Source organism: Nothoprocta perdicaria, unplaced genomic scaffold (genome assembly GCF_003342845.1).
Source record: "Nothoprocta perdicaria isolate Ctin4 unplaced genomic scaffold, notPer1 scaffold_307, whole genome shotgun sequence".
Classification (NCBI taxonomy): Eukaryota; Metazoa; Chordata; class Aves; order Tinamiformes; family Tinamidae; genus Nothoprocta; species Nothoprocta perdicaria.
In genome coordinates this window covers 420,867-433,596 of record NW_020455541.1, presented here as the reverse complement: position 1 = coordinate 433,596, position 12,730 = coordinate 420,867, and the positions used below count along the sequence as shown (strand labels likewise).

The window sequence follows — 12,730 nt, the reverse complement described above, 5'->3', positions numbered from 1 at the left end:
GATTAAAAACCCTTTTTAAAGGATTTTAAGTTTATGCAGACTAGCCTGTTTCTTTGATACAGGTTCCATTTAGTAAATATTTAGTTGTATCAATGTATACTATGTAAATATTGAGGGAGGAAACTTTTTAAATTCACTTGGCTAAATTAAAAGCACTCAATGCAAACTGAACCATGTGAACAAGAGGGAAAATGTTTCTGACCAGCTTCTCCATTTCTTTATGTGCACAGTTTATAAATGGAGCTATTTTTGCCATCATCTGGATTGAAGTATTTCAGTCTCATTAAGTTGACTTGTCTGGCTGAATTGGGACCAAGCCCAAGATAGCGGGGAGAAACTGTGGGCTTGAGTACAGATTATCTATAGTGTGTCTTGGGTTTTAAGAGCTAGAGAAATAAAGCTGTCACATTGCTGTGGTGATAGATCTTCATGGATACTGCAGTCATTTAAGTGAATTATGTGATGACTTCAGAGCATTGCTCTGATGATTGCTCTGATGATTGCTCTGATTGCTATGATGAACATAGACAAGGACAAGGGAAGAATTTATTCCAAAGCATTACTGGATATATGGGAAGTAACACAGGAATGAGATAAGAAAGTGAGTCAATAATATGGAGGCTTTGTTTCAGTCTAGGGTTTTACACCATAACAATTTAAGGGAAGAAAACAAACACAGCACAGAATTTCTATTAATTTTCTACCACCAAGCTGCATAGTGAGWAGCATCCTAAGTTGTCACTGAAATTTTAAAGAGAAAAAAAAACAARCCACAAATTCCACAGGACTGCTTTTCACGAGGATATGAAGTCCTAAGCACTGCTGTTATTTCAACTGCAAATGGTCTTTAATGATTTTCTCTATTCAAAACATGATTGATACTTAAGTAATACCTGTCCAATATGTGTATGTGTGCGTGCGTGTGTGTGTGTGTGTGTGTGTGTTTCAGAGCTGTCTAGTGCTGGAAGCTCCTCGTTTTTCCCAGGCTGCTTAATCCATGTGCTTTGTTCCCCTCCCCTGTGCACAGGGTCAGGTCTCTCTTCATTCTGAGACTTCTGGGAATATGAAGATTTGTGTGTTCATGTGGCATCTCTTGCTTAACCTGAATAACCCTATTCTATTCYGTTTTTCCCTTTTTGCTTTGTTTTCTGAATCCTTCACTGTTGCTGCTTGTTTCAGGTGAAGTTTTTTCTGCAAATGAGGTAGCCAAGATTTGTCTTAATACTCCAGCAAGTCCTTACTAGGGATGGGGAAAATGGAGTGATGAAACTGTGTGCTACAGGCCATGCTCTAGTGTATGCCCCAGTATGCAAGCAAGATGCCAGTCTTACGGCAACTGCAATGGTGCAACATGAAAATCTACTAAACTTCTGCATCTACTAAAATTCTGCAGCTGTTTAATCATACCAGTGTTAGGTGTTAAGTTAGAGCTAATATAATGCATGGAGGTATTTGCCCATGAGACTTTTCTGCAGCTTTGGCTTGTCCTGAGTATATTTGCAAATAGGCAAACTCCAAATGTTTCTTTTTTCCTGAGGCACCTCCTTTACTTTGGTCATAGTAGAACTTGGTGGCATAGCTATAGGTGGTGCAAATTCTTACGACTCTAAAGTTGTATTTACACCAAGTAAAGAACAAAAACATAGTATTCTCCACGATAGCAATTCACAGTTTGCTATATATACTTCAAGAATATTCAGAAAAGGTATTCTCACTGTTGAAATTGTGATTTCATATCATTCAGCAAATACCTTTCAGTATCTCACACAAGTGTTTCACGCTGACAGCATTTTTTCACTTCTTTTTATAAGYTCTGGACCCTGAAAGAAAAAAAATGTCTGTGAGCAATAGAATCAGCAGTGTAAGGTGCATGTGAACAAGTTATGAGTATGGCAGCAGTAAGTCAATATTATCATGTTGTGTGCAAACGTAGTATATACAGTGTGCGGTCATATATGTCACTTGAATGTACAGCTTTAACTGTTTGGCTCATAATGTCTTAGAGTCCATAAATGTTATGAAAAGAGTGAAACTGATTTTTGTTCTGAAGGGTTAAAACAGTTCTCTGCAGCTCTGCTCTTGGAGCTGGTTCAGAGGCAGAAGAGAATAGAAGAGTTCAACTTCACTGAAGGAATACATCAAACAAAGCTGAGAAGTAGGGGGAAGGAAATTTATGGGAGAATAGAGAGAGATCCACACAGCTCTGCAGTATCAAGAGAAATAAGCTAAAATAATACAGTGAAAAATAGAGGGGAAGAGCCAGTGGGGGAAGGGAAAAAACAAGGAATGTGTTGACCTAGAATTTGGGAAATCCTTTCCTTCCCTATCCCAGAGGACCTTTTGAAGGGAGAAAATTGTTGAAGTACAATTAGGGAAAGATTTGGGCCTGTATCCATCACAAGAGCAAATCCCAGTGATTTTCCAGAAGCTGCAGATGTAGCTAAGCACTATATGTATAAATTGCTGCATATAAGCATGACATTTGTTAGGTATCTTCCCTGGTAATCTCTTGAGAGTGAACTGGAACATACATCTCCCTACRGAGGCCATGAGACTGGTCTTTGGCAGCACAGCTGAGGGAACACCAGGTAGGCACGTTTGGCATTTGCCCACTAAGGGAGAAACCCGTGCCCGTGTGTGGGTGTGTGTGTGAGTGGGCACGCGGGGGCAAAGGCACAAGGAGCTACCTCGGCAAGGAAGCAGGCGGCGCGGCCCTCCGCTCCGCAGCACCGCTCCCGCATGGCGGCGAACGCCGCGCTCACCGAGGCCACCTGCTCGCCCGTGATGGAGGGCTTGTATTTGATGAGGTTGATGAGCATTCTGCAACAAAGCAAAGCAAAGCAGGCATGGTGAGGCGGTGGGGAGATGCAGGGACACACAAAGCACCTCCTGAATCCCGTCCTTCAAAAGCAGCCTCTTGTTCCYTCCTTTCTCCAGTCTTACCTTTCTTAAACATCACCCCCAGACAGGCTGACAGTGCAGAGCTCTTATGTGCTCCAGTGAATTAAAAGGCGACATGAATTTTTGCAATTCCTCCACTGTGAATGGTTTTACGTTTGCCTTAGGTATGCCCCTCGGGAGCATTCACCATAGCCCAAGTTAATAGTCGGGGAGCCAATTGCTCGCAATGGAGGAGGGAGGGCAGGTTTCCAGAGAGCAAGTTTTCTCTGACAAAGGCAGGCCAAGCACCCAGAGCTGTTCAGGAACAGAGGTGATCACTGAGATCAGATAAATACATGGGCTCTCCCATTCTGGCAAAGGAGCATTGTTCAAGCCATAATAGTAATGCAGTATATGAAGTAGTAGCTTCCGTATTTTTCTGGAAGTTGTTTGGTGRTGTCCTGTGCGGTTTCAGCAAGGCCTGCTGTGGGGGATAAGGATATTTCTAATGTTGGTGTTTTAAGCTCTGTTATTACAGTATTGCCCTCAGCCTCCCGTAGGTGGCTTGACATGAAGGCATCAGAAAGGGTTAAAATACCACAAATCAGGGGCACCATGCAACTGTCAGAGTCTCAGCGCTCTGCTACTGCACTGTTTGCCTCTGAGCATGAACTCTGTTGCCCTTCTACAAATGTACTGAATGTGTCCGTGTCTCAGACTTTAAAATCAGATATGCACTTGGTTATTCTTAAGCACGATTAAATTTGTGAAAACACTGTCTTTGCTCTATGAAAAGTAAATTTCTTAACGGCCTGTTCATGCAGGCACCCAAATACATAGAGATCAGTTTGACAGTCCGGATGGAATCAACTAGTCAAGAAATGTAGTGTAACAGGGAAGGCAGCGGTAGCTTGGAGCTGGAATGGGCATGGCTCTGGTTACATGCAGTGGAGTAGAACAAGAAGGGAAAGGAGAGGGTCACCAGGAGGAGAATATGAAACACAGAGGTGACACAGAGAAAGGCAGATCTTACTCCTGCTTCTTGTGCTGTAGCTTTTCCTCTTCAGTTGTACACAAGTCTTCGTGGAAGGTGAACAGATCAGGTGTCAGCGGTAGGGGCACATAGTTCTCATCCATTTCTAGCTTCCCCATGCACGGCCGCCTGAGAGCGTAGGAGCTGCTGCAGCAGTGACAAACACTGGGGTTTATAGGGTTGCTCAGGTGTCTTCTGCATATTTCTCCAAGCACAAGATCCAGCTGTATCACAAGGTCAAGAAAAAAAATCACATTATGGTTTCATTTTTCAAAAATTCTTGAAATGCTACTTTTACCAAAGTTATAATAATAACAACTGATCATTTATATTTTGTAATAGAAATAAGAGTTTATTTTTCTCCTGAATGATGACATCTTATGAGGTGCCCTACAGAACTGGTCCTTTTAGGAGGGCAGTATAGCCTCAGATGTCTAAAAAGGATTAATTTCTGAGACAGGAGATGGTTAATTTCCAAGGCAGCAGGGTAAGATCCCCAGCCCTGTGCAAGTGTTAACTGCCTAATGCTAACCTAGTTCCCTGTCCTCACATGGGGCAACTCCAGCTTGAACTTCAGTGAGGCTGAGTCAGGCTCAGTGACTTAAGTGCAAGGATATCTTCCAGCTCAGTGACATCCTGCTCTTCTACCAGCACTCAGGGTTGTTGGAGCCTGATAGCAGTGGGAATAGTGCCAGAGCTTCAGGGAAAAGTAGGAGCAAGCTCAGGAAAAACAATACTTACATTTTCCTCAGCACAAGGCAGTAGCTTGTCCTGGCTTAACTGGCAGCATTTGGCGCCAATTGTAGTCATCTGCTTGGTGAATTTTATCAGCTCTGCGGACGTTAGCTGGGGCATCTTCTTGGTGAAGCTCATGAGAAGCCTGAAATGATAATTTCGGGTATAGCCATGTTTTATTGCCATTGGGCAGCACTGAGCAATCCATTGCCTTCACACAGGTAAAGCTGCAGCCAAAGCCCAAAGAAAACCAGTCATTTGTACAAGGACAGGACTAAGCCCAGTGTTTATAAACATATGGGCACATGTAGCATATTCTGTTTGTGTGCGAGCTCTCCTTTCTCTAGGTCTCTTATCAGGTTAAACAAAAACAAATAAGGATGATAGTGCCCATTATATATTATTGGGCCCTATTATGAACTAGTTCATATATTTTCCCTGTGTTATTGATTTCCATGGGAGTCCAGAGAGATTTCCAAGGAGAAAAAAAAAATAAAAAATGAAGTGACTTCTCGACAAACTAGATAAGCTGAAACAAGTTCCCTATTTTCCTTTAGAATAATGACACTTATTAGTGTCACCATGGATGCAACAGGCAGAAGTGACAAAATAGGCAAAAAAAAAAAAAAAAGCAAGTCTGCTTGGTCCAAAGGTCTTTTGAAGACAAACATGCCAGGGAATCCAGGAAGCCCTGTATGTCTCTCAAAGGACAGCAGAGCCTCACGTTATGTTCCCAAGCCATTTGTGGGGTTGAACCTGCTCATGAACACTGCTCCTGCACCTGCACGTGGCTTGTGCCTGTGTGTTGTTGTGCAGGAGCTCCTGCCTGAGCAGAGCTTAGGGCTCCTCTGGCCAGGCTTTGCTCCCGCCACAGTCATCAGGGGTTATCTTTTGCTACAGCTAGTGGTATTTACATTTGCTGCAGATTAGCCTTTTGCAAAGGGCAAAGAGCTGCCTTTTGGTCAATTTTACTGCTTTTAAGTAACAGCTTACAACTTAAAGCACAGCTAGAAAGCAGAAAAACCTTACAAAACGCTTTTTTAAACAGGAGATTAAACAAGTTGTCACTTCACAAGTTGGAATAAGAATAGTGCTCATGAGAGGACATGATATTGTATTGAAAAAGGAAGAGATAATCCTAAAATCTGTTAATATTTTGGACCACTCGGGTGTCATCTGTAAGCCTAGGTTTTTTGACAACCACATTTTGCTCTACCCAAAGCTGGTACAGGAATAATGTAAACATGTAAGGAAAAAAAAAAAGTAATACTCGTTTTGGAAATAGTAATCTCCTTTCTCCTTGTAGATGTCACAACTTGTCTTCATCACACTTTCGGTCTCATGAATGTGCTTCCTCAGCTCTTCTTCCTGAGGAAAAGGAGTTAACTTGAGGCATCACTGCACCAGCAGGAAGGCAGATGCGCCTGCTGTATCATGGGGCTTTGATATCCCTAACTTGATCCTCCCTGACGGATACCACTCCCCACTTTCCACAAAGCCACATTTGTTTCCCCAGAAATCCCAGACTCGCCTGTTGGCTCTGATAGTTTTCTATACAGGAATCAGGCCTTTCAATAGGTGTTGGTTGTGCTATAAGGAGCTGGGGGCTCCAGCCCTAGTGTGGGGCTCGCACATTCACTCGCTGGCCCGCAGCAGACCTGTAGTGACGTGCTTGAAGCCACCAGCACATTGTGCCAGCGTGACAGCACCCACCCCTCTCCTGGAGCACTCGTCTGGAGAACTGGTTTTGCAGCACTTGTCCAGTAGGTCCTCATATCCTTTAGCAATTCTTAAAAGCATCTGAGCGGAAAACTCTGGGTGTCTTCTGGAATATTCATAGAGAAACCTGTAAAAAGTGGAGTATGTCAGTGCTCGGAGTTGGAATAAGTGCCCTCAAGAGACTGGAGGTGCTTAAGTCTGCACAGGTACTTTCAGGATGGCTTTTTCTGACCTACAAAACTGGGCAGGGCTCAGAGGCCCCCACTGGGAGCAGGGCTGAAGGGAAGGCGGCTGCTGGAGCCCAGCCCTGCCAGAGCCGTCCTGGCCCTGTGACTGCCCCAGCTGAGGCTCAGGCTGGGTCAGGCCGAGCTTAGGGGTCCATGGAGAGCACGTGTGTGTTATCCTAGCTAGAAGCTGATTTAGTCATGTCCAATAACAGACCAGTTGCTCAATCACTGCAGCACAATTAGCTCTTCTAAAGCAATCACTCTGCATAGCTGCATCATGCCCAACTTTTAGATGCCCTTTTCATAAATGGAAACAATAGATTTTGCTTCAAGGATGTAAATTCTTTGACTGTGGCACATTTTCTAGGATCAAGGGTAGGATCAAACCTCACAGCACCAAGGGACTTGGCTAGAACCAAAAAAGGGTCAAACTGGTACCTAYTGGAATGAAGATGTGTCCGACTTAGACAAATGGCTTTGAGTTGCCACTTCATACTGAATCAAGGCTGTATTTTGAGTCTGAGAGCAGAATTGATGATTCTTTCTCATCAGTTGTGTCTCTCGTGTAAGTCATGCCCTGTTTGTTTTTGTCCCTTGCTCCCTAGGCTTGAGAGGTATTTACTAAGATAAACTTCTGTGATCCCACCCGCCTATGAGCTCACAGAGCAGCCAAGTCTGAGACGGATGCACCCAGCTTTAACTGCCCAGCTGGCATCTTCTGACCCCAATCATGATCCAGCAGAATTGCAGAAGAGTAAAAGACGGCCTGTGTTACCTGGCCAAGTGGTTATCTTTTTCCTGAGCAAAGCGTTCACATACTCCTTTGTCTTCTATAAATTCTCTGATGTGGGGAGACAAATCTGCAGGTTTGTCATCATTTTCTGCATTAATTATACATTCAGTTCTTTCAAACAGCGGCTTTTCACAGCAGATTTTAATTTTTCTTGATATGCTGTCTTGGTTGGTGCAGATGTAAGTTAGAATCTCTTCCTGTCAAGCAAAGAAATGAAGAAAGGAAGTTTAGGCTAATCTTGTACCCCTCGTGCTTCCCTTTTTTTAAGGGTTGTTGTTGTTCTCTCCATTTTAGATAGGTAGAGAAGGCAACGCCAGAGAGAAGAGGCAGTTTGCTCAAAGCAGCGCAGTACGTGCTTGCCACAAGAGACAGTGATAGGTTTAGGCACAAGGTGATCTTCTTGCATCTTATCATGACTGAAAGGACTTTCAGCCTGAAGGATTAAACATGATGCAACACAAAAGAGGGGAAAAAAAGCAAAAGAGCAAGAAAAAATGCGTTAAATTCCTGCAGATGTGTAAGCATTAACTGTGTGCTACCTTGTCATGCATGCACTGCAGCATGTCTCCACGGCAGCAGTCCTTGTGCGTGTTGGTGACATCCAGTACAAGCTTGGTAATGGTAACAAAGTCAGCCCGAGGGAATTTCTGGCTTATCTGAGCAAGCTTCCTAAAAAGAATCAAGGTAAGTATTGGTTATATTCTCACAATGTGAAGCTGTGGTAGCTACCATTTTGCTTTGGAAGGTGGTATGCAACCACTTAAAGGGTTTCTCCCTGCTTTCCTGTAGGCTGATAAGGTCCCCTTAACCCCAGAGCTGAGATGTGCAGAGCCGTCTAAGGATTCTCGGTGAAATGAATCTAGCCCATTTATTTCTCCCACCTTGCACTAAACACAGCAACTTGCTGTCAACTTGAGGTCAAAACTGAGAAAAAGAGCTCAAAAAGTGTAACTTTACTGAAAGGTAATGTTCTCCAAGTCCCCCTAACTTTCATCACAGAGGACTGGGTCCTTTTCAAACTCATTTTTGCATTTTTGGAAGCCAAGGGCAGTTTTTAAGGAAACAGTGACTCAAGTCAGGTATGAGTTTCTGTTCCTAATCTGCATTCCTTGTTACATAATGTTCTTGGTTTGCTGGGCGCAAAACTCTTGCACAGAGTATTCGCAGCTGTTACAGCAGAGGCAGATGTGGATCCACTTTCAACTCAAATGTGACCACCCTTTATTTTATAACACAAATGCCTGAGTCTCCTGCAGGAGCCCTGTGCATTAGGAGCACGCCCTAAGGAGGCTTTGCAGCGTGGCGGTCAGTGAGGCTGCTCCGCAGCCAAAACCAACAAAATGAAGCCTCTTCCCACAAAGATGGGGCTGGGAGACTCACAGYGCCTTGACAGTCCTTTCTCCAAATTTCTTTAGGATTCCACAGGTGTGTTCCTGCTTCAGGCCTTCTTCTTTTATTGGCTTCATCACCTTTGGTATCTGATAGAAAGAACATGCAAATCATTAAAATAAGAGGGAAGGCAATACTTCATGGTAAAATCACTACATGGAGTTTTTTAGAGAGATTTTTAGTAGGGAAAAAATGCTGTTCATTGGCCCATAAAGCAGAAAAACATAACTGTTGTCCTTGTTCACCAGCATTTATAGAAGAAGCCTAATGTGAAAAGAAACCAGCACCCTTTTGGAACAACAATTTTCTGTTTGTAAGGGGAGAAATCTTCACCTGGGAGCCATGCGCATCTGCATTGCTATCAGATAAGATTAAACTAGTTGTGTGAATTAATATCTTGCAGCCTGGCCGAACTGCATGAAAGGCATATTTAGCAGTTCAGTTTCTCTAACAGACTGACATGGGCTCCATGTAGGGCACGTTTCTGCGGGGCAGTTATTGGCCAGGGAGGAGCTAGGTCATGGGCTACGAGGAGGAAAAGCTCAGACTGCTGCAATCCACACAGCACCGCTTTCTCTGCACAGCAGCCCCAGGGCAGGTAGCAAAGCCGGGGTGGGAAGTGATCCCCATGTGGGAGTGGGATACCCGTCCAAGCTACCTCAAGCTAGCCAAGCTAGCCTCAAGCAAGGTGATTTCTATTAATTCTGTGGGTGCCATGAGTCAAGAGAGTGTTTAGCTCTCGTTTCTGCTTGTACTTAACACGCTGTACTTTAGGTTTGGATCCCTGAAGGAGAGCTGGCTGACATAGCTCTGCTTCTGCACTTGTTTAGCTGGCTGAAAGCACCAGGTTGCACGTTACATGAACTCTGCAGTTGCACTAAATCATACCTGTGTGTGAAAGCATTCGTCCAGGCTGTGTGTGGGGTCGTTGGCGCTCGTGCAGCAGGTTCTCATCATCTCACCGTACTGCACAGCTGCGGAAAGGATTGTGGGCGCGTAGAGGAAAGGATGGCGCCGGGAAATCTCRTAGATAAAGCTAAAACAGGAAGGCAAACATCTTCACCTGCAACATCTTGATCATTTGGAGCTATATCCAACATAGGAGTGACAGGAAAGGATTCATACATAATGACAATTACACCTGGATAAATTATGTTAATACCCTTGTGTTGGGAAGAAAAATAAGGATGAATTTACAGAGAATTTAATACTCACCTTTTGGATTTTTTTTTGTATTCGCTATCTCTAGGCAGCTAAACATCACTTTTAAGCAACAGATCTATGATTTATTTACTTACTATCCTGTTAATGAATGTTGATGCTGTGAATAATTTTTGCAGGCAGCTTCAGCGTCTGGCCTTTCGAAAGGAGAAATGAATCCTCTTGTTGAGTTTTTATGGGAAAGGAAGCAGTCATTTCTTTCAGAGCCTTTTTTAGCACAGCAGTCAGTAAACCTGGGAAGATTCTCATCCTGGCATATCGTATCAAGGAAAATACTCTCCTGTGAGAAATTAAAGAACATATATATCCTGGTGACGATTCCACTTTACTCTTGCAAGCTCTCTGTGCAAAGCACTTGAACACAACAAACCCTTATCTGCATAAACTTTGAGGTTCTCTCTTTTTGCTCTGATTTTTTTGCTCTGATTGCTCTGACTTTTTGCTCTGATTGCAGTGAATATCAAACTGACCTCTAAAACATATACAAGATGATTTCTAAACTTGAATACCTTCTTATGCCAAGCAGGGTTTCAAAATGGACTGTCACACGCACTGTGCACTTCCCACTGCACTTAAACAAGAAGCTGACTGTTGATAACAGTTAAGGTGATTGTGGGGTTTGCGTTCTGCAGCTGCCAGGATAGCAGGGGAGCCCCAAGAAGGAGAGGGCTGCTAAGATGGACCATGCATCCTCAAGGAAGTCATATCTCAGTAAAATGCTCCTCTTGGGAAAGACACGTATCCGGACTGTGGAATTACAAGCACTTGTGCAGACCCTTGCCTCCCCAGAAGCATGACCATGCTCACCAAGGGCTTCAGGCAGCGCTGGCTGTCTCTGTCCCCCGCAGCACACCTTTTGGCGAGGTCAGTGATGTCCTCGGTCATTTTAACTGCTGTGCCAAAAGTGCCTTCCTGCACGTACTGAGCGAACATGATCATGGCGCTGCAAGGAGAACACGTGCCATTAAACACCCTGCTGAGCCCTCACACAGGGTGTTTGGGGTGCGGGCGTCAGCCCCATGCAGCCAGCGAGGGGGCCACAGGAACACTGAGGGAGCCRGGAGGGCTGGGGGCCTCGCGGTACCTGCTCCTCTCCAAACACCGCCCAACAGTTAATAGCAGCAAGTAGAGTCTTTATCTGGGCAACTTACACGGCTTTGAAGTTGTTCTCCTGCAGCTGAGAAAAGCGTTGGCCAATGGTGCCGTTTGCCTCTGAAATAAAAGAGAATTGGGTTTTGAATTAAAAAAGAAAAAGGCTTCTTTACAGAAAAACTCATTTTTGGTGCTGGAATCTCAAAGAAGGGTAGGTTAGAAGCTCCTCAGCTCCTCTGAGGTTGCAAGGCACTATTGTAYGCACAGCCTAGATAATACCTTTAACCTTGTCTTAGCCATTTAAAGGTTGCTTCAGCACTGGTTGGGTACAAATGAGGGATTCTGATTTTGGAAAACATGGGCTAAATTCAGAACTACACARGTAGACAAAGCACCAGGAAACTAATGGAGATGCAGCCTTCTGGGCACGCTGTGAATGGGCCCAGAGGGGGGAAAAAAAAAAAAAGATCTAATGTATCTGAATATCACTTGCAAATATTTTTTTCATASCCAATAGATTTTTCTGCTGGCCAAACTTACTCCCAGGGATTTTTTAAATTCCTTGTTTGTCAGAGACTCTTCCCAAGGATTACTTCTAATGGAAGGGGAGTGCTCCCAAAACAGAAGGGTAACCTGTCATGCCCTGGGGTAGCACTGAGATCCTTATGAAGGGGCCAAAAAATGAAGCAATAAATCAGCTTCTCACTCTGAGTAATGCAGAGCTGTAAAATGAGACCGTGCCAAGAGATAAATACCATCAGCATCTGCTGTGTTTCATACTGCAGCACCATTTAATGCACTTGGAAAACCTAAAGATGCAAAAACATCCGACTTGGACAAAAAAAAAAAAAGAAAAAAACAACAAAAAACTCATATAACATCAAAGAAGTATCTTATCCTTGCTCTAGAGGAGGGTTTTGATGGTTTCATTTTTGGCATTTCACGCGGGCAGCTCAGTCAGACGTGCAGTCAGTCATTCTAGGCTTCTCCAGCTGTCAGCGAAGGAGCAGGATTGCTCCTATGCACAACCCAAGCGACAGCCCAACTTTGCTGCTCCAAAGGCTCATCTGCAGCCAGCACCCCCTACCCCGCTCGTTGTTTCTCTCTTTCCCCCAGGATCTGAGSAGAGAGCCTAGGAGAGCTGTGATCAGAAGTTATCTCTGTAGCTCTGGAATACCTGAAACTAAGTGGCATAGGTACATCCCTGCGCATTAGAATTTATCCTATAAGTAAGGATGATTGCCTGGACTCACCAAACACTAAGAAGCAGCACACCTAAGSCGGATCACATAAAAAATTAATACAGGTGTAATTTTGTTCTTTAGCTTCAACTCACAAAGAAAACACAAGCCTACAACTGGCAGTGTTGAAACAAGATTCAAAATCACTACGTGCAAGGAGTTGCAGTCATCAGCCTTACATGAAAGAACAGAGTGAAATAGGAAATATATTCTTACCTACATCGCGATAACTCCTGGGCAGGGCTTTGGTTGCAGTAAAGCTTTCTAATAAAACAAAATAAATGATTATTTTCCATTTCATAATGCCAGATTTTTTTGCAGGGGCCTGAGCRGGGCTCGGTTTATCTGTGAAAGGCAGAAAGACTTAAGAGTAAAGAGTTTCTTTTATACTCTGACAAGC

General features: G+C 43.9%; 1 protein-coding gene across 1 annotated transcript; it reads right to left on the bottom strand.

The window, feature by feature from the left end:
• Positions 1–1,775: 1,775 nt before the first annotated feature.
• Positions 1,776–12,631, bottom strand: LOC112950087 (alpha-fetoprotein-like). The gene is made up of 14 exons (XM_026042555.1): positions 12,547–12,631; positions 11,149–11,209; positions 10,805–10,940; positions 10,075–10,277; positions 9,665–9,812; positions 8,768–8,865; positions 7,927–8,056; positions 7,370–7,584; positions 6,362–6,494; positions 5,919–6,016; positions 4,655–4,793; positions 3,914–4,137; positions 2,688–2,820; positions 1,776–1,820 (listed from the first exon to the last, which is right to left on the bottom strand). Exons 1-14 carry the CDS (start codon positions 12,629–12,631, stop codon positions 1,776–1,778), a joined length of 1,848 nt encoding a protein of 615 aa, XP_025898340.1.
• Positions 12,632–12,730: the final 99 nt, after the last annotated feature.